Here is a 14,313-nt window from a genome sequence, read left to right as displayed (position 1 = left end):
TGATTTATGATTACTCAAAGGAACAGAAGCACAATTCTTGAATTTACCATTGCATTTACTTGTGAACAGCCACTGAAGTCCTGACATTGGCCAACAGATATGCCGATTTAGGGTAGGGGATAATGGAGTAACTTCCAGAATGAAACTTTAGCGAACACGAGCTCTGTTATCTATGAGTAAAGTAGCCTGGCAGATTCATTAATTTTGGTGACCTTAACAGCTGATATAATTGTCTCATGTGACCTAAATGAATGGAGATTTTATTGTATCATCTATTTATTTTGTTCTTTGCAACCTGGCAATGAACATAAACTCTCCTTTTCATATACTTCTTTGACCTCACTTTTTCTTTCACATGTTAGTGTTGAGTGTTCAGAGGTATGACGTTAATTAACCGATTTTTTTATAGAATATCCAAACACTTGGCCCTGTCCACTTCTCATTCTTGTCATTGTCAAAGGCGAACAACTGTAACATAACAAGGTCCAAAGGAAGATATTTTAGAAAATAACTCGTAATAGTTCCGTGTGTTGGGTACCTCTTGGAAACTAGATGAAAGACTGTGTCTGTACATGACTCTCTGGAATTCAAGTTTGAGTGGGCTGGCTGGAGAAGAATGCTCTGAAGGCTTGTAAGGTGACTGTTGACAGAGCCCAGGGAAAATGGCAGACGAGCCTCGTTCTTACTTCAGCTCCCACACTTCTGCCAGTCTTCTCAGGGCTTAAATTTTTCAAACAATTCTGTGGCTCCTCACTCATATAAATAGAAATGCAGAAATAATCCAGATTAGTTCTGATTCTTTAGTACAATAGTATATTTTGACAAATTACTTGGGGAAAAAGTACAAATTATAAAAGCAATGCATGATCTATCTAAAAAATTAGTAAATTAGAGACAAGCCAAAGGAGAAAATCAAAATCCTGTAGTTCTCCTGTCTGGAGTTAACCAATGAAAATGTTGATGCATATCCCAGTCTTTCTTCTATGCATGCACAAAATTACATATTTGGTTTCTTTCAAAATTGGGATCACACAGTCAATGCAGTTGGTAACTTGCTTTTTAAAAAATTAACACTGAGGGGCCGGCCCTGTTGCCTAGTGGTTTGTGCGCTCTGCTTCGGTGAATCACAAACTTTAATGCTTGCATATTTTTCCATTACATGAAATTACCATAATTTATCTTTTGTTGGATACTTAGGTTGTCCTAAATTTTCAATAATATACTATTATCTATCAATAATATGCTAATGATCTTTTACATAAATACTCCACCTACATCTTTGTTGGTGGCTAAGTGGTGCTTCTCCCAAGCCAGGCTCTAGAGCAACCTCTCTTCCAAGCTGGGCTGGAGGTCAAAGGAGGGAGAGAGAGTGAGAGTGACTGCCTGGGCACTGCCCTGGTGTTCTGGAGAGAAGCCTGGCCCTGGCTTCCCTCAGCAGAGGACTCAATGTCTTTTCAACCCTGGTGACCACATTGCTGTTTGCAGGAGAGAGAGTTAGAGATGTGCGTGACATGTGACGTAGGCGTTTTTAATTTGCACATCGCTAAACCAGGCCCAGCTGTTTCATGCAATTACACTGAGCAGCTTTGTTCCCAACTACACAGACCAGTGTCTTGGCTGGGCTCTGAGATCCCAAGGAAAATGGTTTGTCTTTAATAGGAAATGCATTCATTTAACATTTGTGAGGCAAGAGAAATATTTGTTCATTCTTTCTTGAACCCACCCCCGACCCCACCCACAACCCAGCAAATAGATTGTAAGCTCCATGAGGGCAGGCACAGTGTCTGCTTTGTGTGCCGTTGCGTCCTCAGTGCCTAGCACATTGCCTGGCACAGAGCAGATAATCAATAAATATTTGATGAGTAAAGAAAACATAAAGTGAAAATATCTCAATCCAACTACCAATTGGGTCTTGGTCCTGCTTTGTTCTAAGCGGAGCTGGGGCCGTGGAGCTTTACTTCTTCCATCCTTTTGGGTGGCCTGGGGAGCAGTGATAGAAGAGTCTGTATCTGACACAGGTACTATTGTATGGGGACTGTAATTTTTTCTGGGCTGAGACTTGGTCAGCCTTATGCAGCTACAGAATCTTTAGGCCTGCAGTTTGATACATTATTCCCCCAGGAAATGAACCCAAGGGAAAGAACCATTTCCCAAGGGATCTGTGTGGACTGCAAGATCCTGATCCTTTTAGTGGCAACAAACCACCTTGGAATCCTTCACTAGTGGATGCTGTTGTATTAAAACTTTTAGAAACATTTTAAGCCTCAAGATATTGGACCATTGTGATGGATGGCCAGAAGTTTCTCTGATGGCTAGTTGCTGTGCTCGTGGAAATAGCCTCAATGAATGAAAAATAATACAATTTTATTCATTCCGACACTTACTGAATACATCCTAGGTGTCAGCTTTGTACTGAGAATTAGAAATAAGAGAAAAAGAAGAGATGCTCATAGATATGCAGATAAATGCATAATTATCATTCAGTGTGGTAAGTGATATAACTGGGTCTGGACAGAGGGCTGTGGGAGCACAGAAGAGGGAGCAACTTGCTAATTTCTCTCCGTGAAGTCAGGGAAAGTTTCATGGAGGAGAGCCCATTTTAGCACAGAGTTTGAGAGATGGAAAGGAGTTTGTCAGGCTGAGAAAGGGGGAACAGGGGTTCAAGACACAGAGAGTCATATAAGCCAAAGCTCAGAAGGGCATGGTGCATCCGGGCAGGTGAGGCCTTCACAGCGCTTGGAACATGGGGTATTTACAGGGGAGATGAAATTGTAGAGATGGACTTCAGACGTATCATCAAGGAACCAGCTAAGGGGTTTGTACTTTGTTGTGTAGGTAATGAGGGTTTTTATGAGGGACATTTATCCTTCAACCATTAGTATCATCAGGCCAATTGGAAACATTTCTTCTGATAACAGTCCAATAAGAAGACCACGAAGACTTATTTTTCTTTCCATTTGGGTTTAGGCTTTGTTCTATCTTCTTGTAATCCTGGTGGCGTAATGATCCAAGCCTCCCTTCATTTTTTAGTTTCACCTTTTGTTCATTTATTTCTTATTGTTTTTATATGCAGGGTGTTTTCATCCTGTCTTCATTTCTCTCTCCTGCAGCTGTTTATTTGGAAGTCAAAGCCAGGCTCAGTGATTAGACCAGTTCTAATATGTAGCTGGGACCATTTATGGAATTTATTCCACAAGATGATCTCTTTAACATCCTGGGTGGTCAGGAAATGGACGCATGAGACCGAAGTCTACATTGTTCTTGTTAAGTCTTAGTGGTAGTGTAGAAGAGGACTCATTTTCTCAAAGTCCTTAGAAAATTTCATTGCTTTTTGGAATATTTTAGCCAAGTTAAGGCTAGAGTGAGAAATGCAGAAAACAGAATACGAAATAGAAGACATTTGTATCATTGTAGTTACTAAGCAGAAAATTCTAAAAGTCACATTTCAGAACAATATCATATACCTTGTGTGAATTAATATCAGATACTCTAAATTCGTTTTTAAAAACTGTTTATCTATACTTTAACTTATCTATAATTTATTTGCATAAATGAACTTTAGTTTTTTCATTGAAATATACAAATGTGTGTTGGCTTTGAATTTACTATTCCCAAAAGTAAGAAAAGGTCAGTTATTAATATCAATTTGTCTTCTCTTGGGTCATTCTACTTGTGCACGTTTGACTTACCATAAAAGTTATCATTTTTGTAGTTTTGATGTCAGTTTGAATTCAGAGGATTCATATGTCTGCATCAATGTTTCTGCTATTGTTCATTTGTTTTTGTCAGTATTTTGCAAAATAATGTCATTTTGTGAAAATGGAAAGGAATATCATGTAGCATAGTTGGTTAAGTAAAACAACTATAGGTAACTGCGAAAATGGCTATCAATTGATTTTCCTATTTTGTTTGTTTTGCAGGTGACAATGGCCAACATTGGAATAAATGGAAATCATTCTCTGGAGACCTGTGAAACAACGCTGTTTGCTCTCCGAATGGCAACATGGAATCAAATCTTAGATCCCTGGGTGTATATTCTTCTACGGAAGGCTGTCCTTAAGAATCTCTACAAGCTTGCCAGACGCTGTTGTGGAGTGCATGTCATCAGCTTGCATGTTTGGGAGCTGAGCTCCATTAAAAATTCCTTAAAGGTTGCTGCTATTTCTGAGTCACCAGTCGCAGAGAAAATAAATCAGCAAGCACCCAGTTTAATAGGGCAGTAAGTCATTGTAGGTCTAGGAGAAAATTTAAAAAGTTTTGGCAATATGTCAGTTAATTAAATACATATGTAAAGCCTAACTGGAAAATTCAGACCTCAGCAGGTAGTATGGGGGCAATTTTGTTAGAGTTGGCTTTTGAAATTTGTTAAATTTACTGTTTAATTGCACATTTTCACTTGCTTTTGTCAACTGGATGTAATCACAATGAAATAGTGCCCCATGGAAGTCAAAGTGAAAGCAATTTGGGGCTTATCTGTGTTAGTCATGCTTTCAGGACAGACTCTGTTGAAGCCTAAAGCATTTACTTGGCCTATTTGCCAAAGTTCATCTTAATGCTACCTGCACAGTGAAATGGCTATTTGGGGGTCATTGCTCTGCAGCTGCTCTGTATAGACTAGGCTCAATGAAATGGAGTGCCCTCGTCTTTTGATCTGGCCTATTTTACCCCTCATCATGTAGCCTCAATCAATATGCATGTGGTCATGCCCCATAGGATTCACTGTGGCTTGTTATAATGACCTCTGCATACCGCGGGTCTGACTGTTGGCTTGCCTGATTTTACGAGCCTGTTTAGAATGAGCCCGTTCTTGTCATATTTGACAAATATGGTTGCTTATATTTACTATTATGAAGGTCAATTTTTGTTTGAAGGGTTTATTTGGTCAGTCATGATTTGCACAGTTTTCAAGTAATCCTCTTTTGCTCTGAAAATTCTAGTGCATTATGCACAATAAGTAATTTTTAGAGAAGCAAAGGCTCTATCTTACCACATGTAGAGACGACTGGCAGTTCCCAAGAAGCTCTGCCATGGACAATGCAAACAAACAGGACTTGACCCCAGTGGTGGGCGTCAAGAGCATGGCCAAAGGTATTTTACTTTGAGCCGTCATTTCCGTGTCAAAGAAGAAAAGAAACACAATCTGTATATAATAGTCAAAGACTATCTGTAGCTGGTGTGTTTTTGCTTTCCATTTACACACACACACAAAGACCCACACATATACACCCCCCCCACACACATATATACACACTACAAAAGGGATTAAAAATTTCTGTTGATAGTGGGCTCATTAAATCTGTAAAATGGCATCTTCTAAAGCCTGTGCTACCAGTGTCAATGGGATGATTGGCAATTAGCCAGGCACTGGGAGATCATTATAATGGTTAACCAAGAGATAATCATCTCTCCTAATATTTCCCAATAATACTTTAGACTTTGCTTGTTTGTATAATTCAACCCAAAGAATTTTGTAATCATCCAAAGTGTCCTGGTCCATCAGAACATAGGGCAGGTAGTTATAGGGAAATGCATGTCTTTAAAAGAGTTCATTGCCTTCAAAAACTGGGGTCCATTTTAAAATTAGTCTTCCCTGAGAGACTGATTTCAGATTCTCCAGGAAAGCTGTACAGTTCAACTAGACTTAAATTATTATGTTCACAAATGTTTGCTTTAGACTGGTAATTTACATTGGAAGTCATTGTTAACTTTTGTGAATGTTGGTAAATTCTCATGAATAAATTAAAATAAATTAAGCAAATAGCCTCATTGAAGATTTAAAGGCAGCCATTTTTCCAGTGAATTTAAAGAAGGAAAACACATGTACACACGCTGGCTCATGATATTCCTAATTTAGGACCAATAAATGATTAATCACACAATTTTAGGTTATTCTCAAATATAGAGCCCATAGTAGACGCTCGAAAAATACTTGCCAAACTAAATTACAGACTAAGATTTCTTGGTGCAAAATGAGCATGGAATTGTAAAGTTTTTGTGCATTTTAATTTAAACTGACAATTACATGTTGTTTATTGTGACGTATATGTTTATAAGTATACACATATATGCACATATATGTGTGTGTGTATAAATCCAGTGTATATGCTTAAAAAAAAGGGCCATTACAATTTGTGATTGCTGTTACATTTCATAAATGTTGTCAGTGTTTCAAGAGCCTTAAAGCCCAGAAGAACTTTTAGATGGTTTAGAGGACATGTCTGTTTCTCACAGCTACTTAAGAGTGTTGATGTCCTGTAAACTGAGGCACAAAGAACCAAAGCTCCATCCTTCCTCATGCTAGGTAGGATGCTCCAGCGATCACATCTTTGTATTGTGACCTGGGAGAAGCACAGAGGAGAAACTCTCATCTAGAGTTCCAAGCCTCTTCTCCTTGAAGCTTCTAACTGAATGGCAGAATTGTTGCTTCTTTGTCATAATGTCACCCTGGCCGTGTGTATCTTGAGGAGATATTGTGACATGATCATGTACGGGAGTGCATGAGTATGCAGTGTTTGGAGAGTAACAGGGGGGTCACTCTGTGAGTATCCTGGAAGGATGATCTGTATTATCTGGGCATAGGTTTGGGGCAACTAAATGGTTTTATGATGATGTCTCCCCAACAAGTAGGCACTAAAAATTGAAAAGAAATTTAGTAAAAGAATATCAATTTACATTGTTTTAGACTTTTCACCCAACGAAAAAAAAATAAAGTGAACACAACGATATGCATATCTGACTTCAGAATTTTATTTCTGTTATTATACATATTTCAGTGTAGTTGGGCAATTTATTGTATAAAGAATAATAGAGTGGAGCATCCACCAATAACTTTCATATAAATGTTCAAAACGAAAGTGTGTTTGTCCAGATTACTGGAAATAAGTGGTACAAATAGTGTTCAACAAGTTTACCAATTTTTAAGTTTTAAAGTCTATTTTAAAATTCATAATTAGACCATCAGAGTAACTGAGTTTCTCTTCTCATTGGGTAAAGTGTCTAAGCAACTTCACATACTATTTGATCATATTATTTCTCAGGAAATATGTTATTCTGGGCAAATGACTTGAAAATGCCAGGCTTTTTCTCATGTTGGTGAATTGTTAAAAAAATGAGACTGGAAAAAAAGCCAACCCAACAGCACATGGGTGTTTATGATTACGCGTACAAAGACGGATAGTGCTGACTCATGATTAGCTGTGGATGCATCCCAAAACATGACTTTTTACTGATGGATTTAACTAGGTGGTAGAAACAGACTCTTTTAATTTTTTTTCTAAAGGCAGAAGTTTGCTTCTAATTATCTGTATTGCTGAAGTGGAAAATACTTAAAAGTTAACAGACAGACGCACAGGCAAACAGATATATCTGTCTTATCTAACAAGTGGCTCTGTTTACTCATTTTCGGACTTAAGAAGAAAAATCTGCTTTAGTTTTGGGTCTAATCTGAGTTTTGAAATCCCAATAAAAGCATTTGTTAATCACGTACAGTGAACTTTTTATGGAACTTGTTGCTAGCTATCTTCATCTAGCTAGTACCATCCTTGCTCCAAACTAATGAACTGTTTAAGGTCACAATGGAAAGGATGGGAATGTCCACTTTCTTACTTCGTCTGGGTGTCAGAGTATTTTACCACCTGGTGAATAGTGTTGGACTTCAGCCTGTTACTGACACATTTTAACAATAGGTGAAATGTGTTATGTGAATAAGTGTATTTTGTGCTCTTCATCCTTGTCGAATTGTATAAGAGATTAAATTGTGATATGTATATTTTGTTGCTTGCATCAATATGCAACTAATGTAATTTTAGTGCTTGGACTAGTTTAAAACTTCAAACAAATGATTTTGTAATAAACTTGGACTAGTGTTTATCAAGAGTGGTCATTTTTCAGGCAGGTCATCATATAAAACTTGGAACTCTTGAACCCAAGATGGGAACAGTTTCAACTTGTTTTCCCTTATTCCCTGTTGCTCTCCCTTTTCTGCTCACACTTCTGTGACATCTGCTTTCTTTCTTTGTCCTGTGCCTCACCTTACCTAGGCAGATCATAGTTCTGATGGGAATCTGATCATTTCCCAAACAGAGTGGGCTAGGTGTGTCGGTCAGGATAGCTGAGGTATGTCTGTGAGAACAAACAACCCCCAAATTTCAGTGCTGTAAACCCACAAAGGTTTGGATTTCACCTGGGCCTCTTGTCCACTCAGAAAGGAGCTCCGCTCATTGCAATCACTCAGAGACCTCAGGTGACAAAGCAGCCGCCATCTTCTCTGTTGCTTGTTTGCCATCCTACAGGGAAAAACACAGCAGGGTGAACCATGTGCTGGCTGTTAGGGCTTCCACCTGGAGGTAATACATATTACTTTTGCTCACACATCTCTGGCCAAAGCAAGTGATATGGCCCTACTAACTTTAAGGGGGCAGGTAAGAGAATACTAGGATATGCACAGGAGGAGAATTGAAAATAATTGGTGGGCAGCACTAATAATTTCCATGTTAGTGAATTTTTTCCTCGTGCTTCCCTTCCTAATAGCCTTCCGCCTGGAACCATGCTTAAAAGACATTATCTAGGAACATCATGGGATGAAAACATTTAGGACTCATTCCTCTATCTTGTAATCTATAAAGATAAGGTAGAATGAATGTCACATGTATGCCACATGCGTTTTGCAGTTAATAGGAATTTTAGATGACAAAAACACTATAAAATACAAAGTGAAAAACTTGGTTCCTAAAAATGCAGGAAACGAGACCTCTCTGTACCATGCCCACGCATCGCCAGTTGCGGCATTGTCTGAAACAGTTGCTTTTCTGATAAATGAGGGTGTTTGAAATGTATTTTTGCTTTTACACTTTCAGTCTCCTTCCTTTAGAATATGTTCACCTGGATGTAGCCTGTCCCATTGAATTCCATCAAACTGGCAGAAAACCTGAAATAGTATAATAGCACCAGAGTGAGATTAAACTACATTTCTTTTCTTTTTCTCCAAGTGAGAACAGTTCCTTCATTTTGAACCCAAACATGACAGTATGTGAAGTAAATCAGAAACCTGGATAAAGTTAAATCATAATAATGTTGAGATGCAAGTTCATATCTACCAAGTGTTTTGTTCAAATCTACTATAAGGAGTTATTGCAAAGAATTTCCGACAGGGCTGTCTTTCTGCCCTGCAAAAATATCAACTGAAAGCAATATGATATATAATTATGAGAAAGTAATTAGAAGGTTTTATGCCTCAAAAATCTCATATTTGCTAAAGTATATTTTTAGTTAATCTAGATAGCTTATGAAAGAATAATAAAAATACCAATATGTATTTATCTTACTCATAGCAAAGTAGAGGCAGAATTATTGAAATCTAAAGGAATTATAGTTTGGATTTGAAGTGTACTTTAAATTTCCACTTATAAAAGGAGATAAACTCAATCTTAGAGTTTTGTATTTAATTTCATTTGAATTATTTTCAGCGTCTGATTGGTAAAACCCCAAATGAACAATTTGCAATCGTTAGTCCTTGAAGTGACACCTTTCTCATGTCAAATGAGGCAGTCCCACACTAGCACACACCTATGTAACTTTAGTTCTAAAGAATGAGCTCGTACTAGACATGCTGTTGTGTTCTGCAACTTTTTAATTTCAATAGTTCATGTTAGCACAGAATATTCTGTTTAATAGCCAAATAGCACTACATAATATAAATGTGCCATAATTTAAAGAACACTTTTCCTGTTGAAGGAGAGTTGTTTCTGATTCCAGCTATTTCCCTCTCTCAAATAATGCTGTTCCAATATGCACAGCCTTATACTTTTTCCGTGGTGTTTTGTGGAATTGCTGGTTAAGGCGTCCTCCTTCTCTATGTTGATATGTACCGCTGAATTGTGCAATGTGTACTCCTGTTCTCGTCTAAGAGAAAATGCCTGTTCCTAACATCATCTACCGTGTATCACAGCAATCTTTTTATTGTCACCCATCTGATTGGCAAAAATAAATCATATTTAAATCATACTTTGTTCTGTTACTTGTATTTCCCATTGCTAATGAAGCTGAGCATCTTTTATAACTTTTATTAGTCATTTGCACTTCCTCTGTAAATTTCCTGTTCTTGAACTTTATCCATTTTTAACATGTTAATTTTTTCCTATTGACTTTCAGGAGGACTGTGTATATTAAGGACATTGTCTTAGTCAGCTTGGACTGTTATAACAAAGTGACATAGACTGAGTGGCTTAAACACCAGCAATTTATTTCTCACATTTCTGGAGACTAAGTCCCAGATCAAGGTGCCAGCCAATTAGGTACCTGATGAGAGCTCTCTTCCTAGCTATTTTCTTGCTGTATCCTCACATGGTGATGAAAAGAGAGAGAGAGAGAGAGACAGGGAAAGAGAGAAAACTCTCTGGTCTCTTTTTATAAGGACACAAATCCCATCATGAAGACTCCTCCCTCATGACCTCATCTAAACCTAACGACTTTCCAAAGGTCCCATCTCCAAATACTTCAAATTGGGGCATGAGGCTTAAATATGAATTTGCTGGGGGTGGGGGGGGGGACATAATTCAGTCCATAGCAAATATTAACCCTTTATTTTTTATATATGTTACAAAAACTTTTCTCTCAGGCTGCTATTTTCTACTGCATTGAAGGTGTCTTTCACCATACAGGAGTTCTACATTTTTACTTAGGCAGAACTAATCTTTTTTAGATTCTTTGTTTTCTTTCTTAATCAGAAAGACTTTCTGCCCTCAAAGATTATAAATATATCCCCCATGTCATTTTCTACAATTAGACATTTTTTTTTTTTTTTTGAGGAAGATTAGCCCTGAGCTAATATCTGCCCCAATCCTCCTCTTTTTGCTGAGGAAGACTGGCCCTGAGCTAACATCCATGCCCATCTTCCTCTACTTTATATGTGGGATGCCTACCACAACATGGTGTGCCAAGCAGTGCCATGTCTGCACCCGGGATCTGAACTGGCGAACCCCGGGCTTCTGAGAAGCGGAATGTGCGAACTTAACTTCTGCGCCATTGGGCCGGACCCTAGAGTTTTGTTTTTTATCTTTAGATTTTGTAGTTTTCATGGAATTCAATTCTTTGTGTGTCATGTAAGATAGGGATCTAACTTGATTTTGTAGTTTTCATGGAATTCAATTCTTTGTGTGACATGTAAGATAGGGATCTAACTTTGTTTAATCAAAATGTGTAACCAATAGACCCAACATGACAGCAATTTGAGCAAAAAAATTTTTTAGTTATATTTTTGAAGTCTTAAGTAGATTTCCATTAGGCTTTTTCAAATACTGGACCTAGCTCACTTGGTCTCTTGTTATTAACTCGGACTTGGAAACACTAACCTAGACCACACAATAACAAAAGTAATACTATGCCTAGTATTCAACAATGACAGTAAGACCTATCACCAGCAGGATTGTCTTTCTAGTAAAGAGTATAATTTTTTTTTTATTGAAGTAACACTGGTTTATAACATTATATAAGTTTCAGGTATGCATCATTATATTTCCACTTCTGTATAGACTGCATCATGTTCGTCCCCCGAAGACTAATTACATCCATCACCAAACACAGGTGCCCTAATTATCCCTTTTACCCTCCTCCCTCCTCTCATCCCCTCTGATAACCACCAATCTATTGAATGTATCTACGTGTTTGTTTGTTGTTGTTGTTACTGTTTTTATCTTCCACTTATAAGTGAGATCATATGGTATTTGACTTTCTCCATCTGACATATTTCACTTAGCATAATTCCCCCAAGGTCCATTCATATTGTTGCAAATGGCAAGATTTCAGCTTGTTTTTTTATACCTCAGTAGCATTCCATTGTGTCTGTATACTACATCCTCTTTATCCATTCATCCCTTGATGGGCACTTAAGTTATTTCCAAGTCTTGGCTATTGTGAATAATGCTGCAATCAACATAGGAGTGCATATATCTTGACCCATTTGTGTTTTCATGTTCTTTGCACAAATACCCTGAAGTGGAACAGCATATGTTAGTTCTATTCTTATTTTTTTTAGGAATCTCCATACTGTTTTCCATGGTGGCTGCACTAGTCTACATTCCACCAGCAGTGTATGAAGATTCTGTTTTCTCCATATCCTCTCCAACATTTGCTATTTCTTGTCATTAATTATAACCATTATGATGGGTGTGAGGTGATATCTCATTACAGTTTTGATTTGCAATTCCCTGATAATTAGTGATGTTGAACATCTTTTCATGTGCCTGTTAGCCATCTGTATATCTTCTTTGGAAAAATGGCTGTTCAGATCCTTTTCCCGTTTTTTTAGTTGGGTTTTTCGTTTTTTTTTGTTGTTGAGATATATGAGTTCTTTGTATATTTTGGATATTAACCCCTTATTAGATACATAATTTGCAAATATCTTCTCCCAGTTGTTAGGTTGTCTTTTCGTTTTGTTGATGGTTTCTTTTACTGTGCAGAAGCTTTCTAGTTTGATGTAGTCCCACTTGTTTATTTTTTTCTTTTGCTTCCCTTGCCTGGTGAGACATGGTATTCAAAAAGATACCACTAAGACCAGCATTGAAGAGTGTACTGCCTTTGTTTTCTTCTAGGAGTTTTATGGTTTCAGGTTTTACATTCAAGTTTTTTATCCGTTTTGAGTTAATTTTTGTGTATGGTGTAAGATACTGGTCTACTTTCATTCTTTTGCATGTGACTGTTCTGTTTTCTCAACACCTTGGTTCCCTTGTCGAAAATTAGCTGCCCATATATGTTTGAGTTTATTTCTCTGCTCTTGATTCTGTTCCATTGATCTGTGTGTCTGTTTTGGTGCCAGTACCATGCTGTTATGATTACTATAGCTTCGTAGTATATTTTGAAATCAGGGAGTGTGATATCGCCAGCTTTCTTCTTTTTTCTCAGGATTCTTCTGGCTATTTGGGATCTTCTGTTGTCCCATATATATTTTAGGATTCTTTGTTCTAGTTCTAGTGAAAAATATCGTTGACATTTTGATGGAGATTGCATTGAATCTGTAGATTGCTTTGGATAGTAAGGATATTTTAACAACTAATTCTTCCAATTCATGAGCATGATAGAGCTTTCCATTTATTTATGTTGACTTCAACTTCTTTCATCAATTTCTTATAGTTTTCAGAGTAAGGTCTTTCACCTCCTTGGTTAAGTTTATTTCTAGATATTTTATTCTTTTGCTGCAATTGTAAGTGGGGTTGTTTTCTTAATTTCTCTTTCTGATTGCTCATTATTAATGTATAGAAATGCAACAAATTTCTGTATATTAATTTTGTATCCTGTAACTTTACTGAACTCATTATTAATTCTAATAGTTTTTGGTGGAATATTTAGGGTTTTCCATATATAGTATCATATCATCATGACAGTTTTACTTCTTCCTTTCCAATTTGGATCTCTTTTATTTCCTTTTCCTGCCTGAATGCTCTGGCTAGGACTTCCAATACTATGTTAAATAAGAGTGGTGAAAGCAGTCATTATTGTCTTGTTCCTCTTTTTAGAGGGATAGCTTTCTGTTTTTCACTGTTAAGTATGATGATAGCTATGGGTTTGTCATATATGGTCTTTATTATGTTGAGGTACTTTCCTTCTATGTCCATTTTATTCAGAGCTTTTATATGGATGCTCTATTTGTTGAATGCTTTCTCTGCATCTGTTGCGATGATCATGTAATTTTTATTCCTCGTTTTGTTAGTGTGGTGTATCATGTTGATTGATTTTCAGATGTCGAAACATCCCTGCATCCCTAGAATAAATCCCACTTGATCATGATGTACAATCTTTTTTTTTTTTAGAGGAAGATCAGCCCTGAGCTATCTGTTGCCAATCCTCCTCTTTTTTTTTTTTTTTGGCTGAGGAAGACTGGCCCTGAGCTAACATCCATGCCCATCTTCTTTTAGATTATATGTGAGATGCCTGCCACAGCATGGCTTGACAAGTGGTGTGGATGTCCACACCAGGGATCTGAACCTGTGAACCCCAGTTTGTCAAAGCAGAACGTGCGAACTTAACTGCTGTGCCACCAGCCCGGCCCCTGTACAATCTTTTTAATGTATTGCTGGATTCGATTTGCTAGTATTTGTTGAGGAGTTTTGCCTCTGTTCATCAGTGATATTGTCCCGTAATTTTCCTTTTTTGTGTTGACCTTGTCTTGTTTTGTCATCCCAACTTTATAGAATGAGTTAAGAAATGTCCTCTCCGCTTCAATTTTTTGGAAAAGATTAAGAGGGATAGATGCTAAGTCTTCTTTGAATATTTGGTAGAATTCTTCAGGAAGGTCCTGGACTTTTGTTTTTTGAGAGGTTT

The 14,313-nt window shown here is 37.4% G+C and overlaps 1 protein-coding gene across 9 annotated transcripts in view; it reads left to right on the top strand.

The window, feature by feature from the left end:
• Nucleotides 1-10,002, top strand: part of PTGFR (prostaglandin F receptor) — a 55,972-nt gene extending 45,970 nt beyond the window's left edge. For 8 of the 9 annotated variants that reach the window (XM_070266164.1, XM_070266165.1, XM_014739993.3 and 5 more), the window contains one exon: nucleotides 3,921-10,002. In XM_070266164.1, coding sequence (XP_070122265.1) covers nucleotides 3,921-4,223 — 303 coding nt within the window. In that variant the 3' untranslated portion in view covers nucleotides 4,224-10,002. The remainder of the gene's footprint in view (nucleotides 1-3,920) is intronic. The other variant, NM_001081806.3, reaches the window with a different exon arrangement.
• Nucleotides 10,003-14,313: the final 4,311 nt, after the last annotated feature.

This window comes from Equus caballus, chromosome 5 (genome assembly GCF_041296265.1).
Source record: "Equus caballus isolate H_3958 breed thoroughbred chromosome 5, TB-T2T, whole genome shotgun sequence".
NCBI lineage: Eukaryota > Metazoa > Chordata > Mammalia > Perissodactyla > Equidae > Equus > Equus caballus.
The sequence above is the reverse complement of the archived record's forward strand: the minus strand, read 5'-3'. Positions and strand labels throughout refer to the sequence as shown.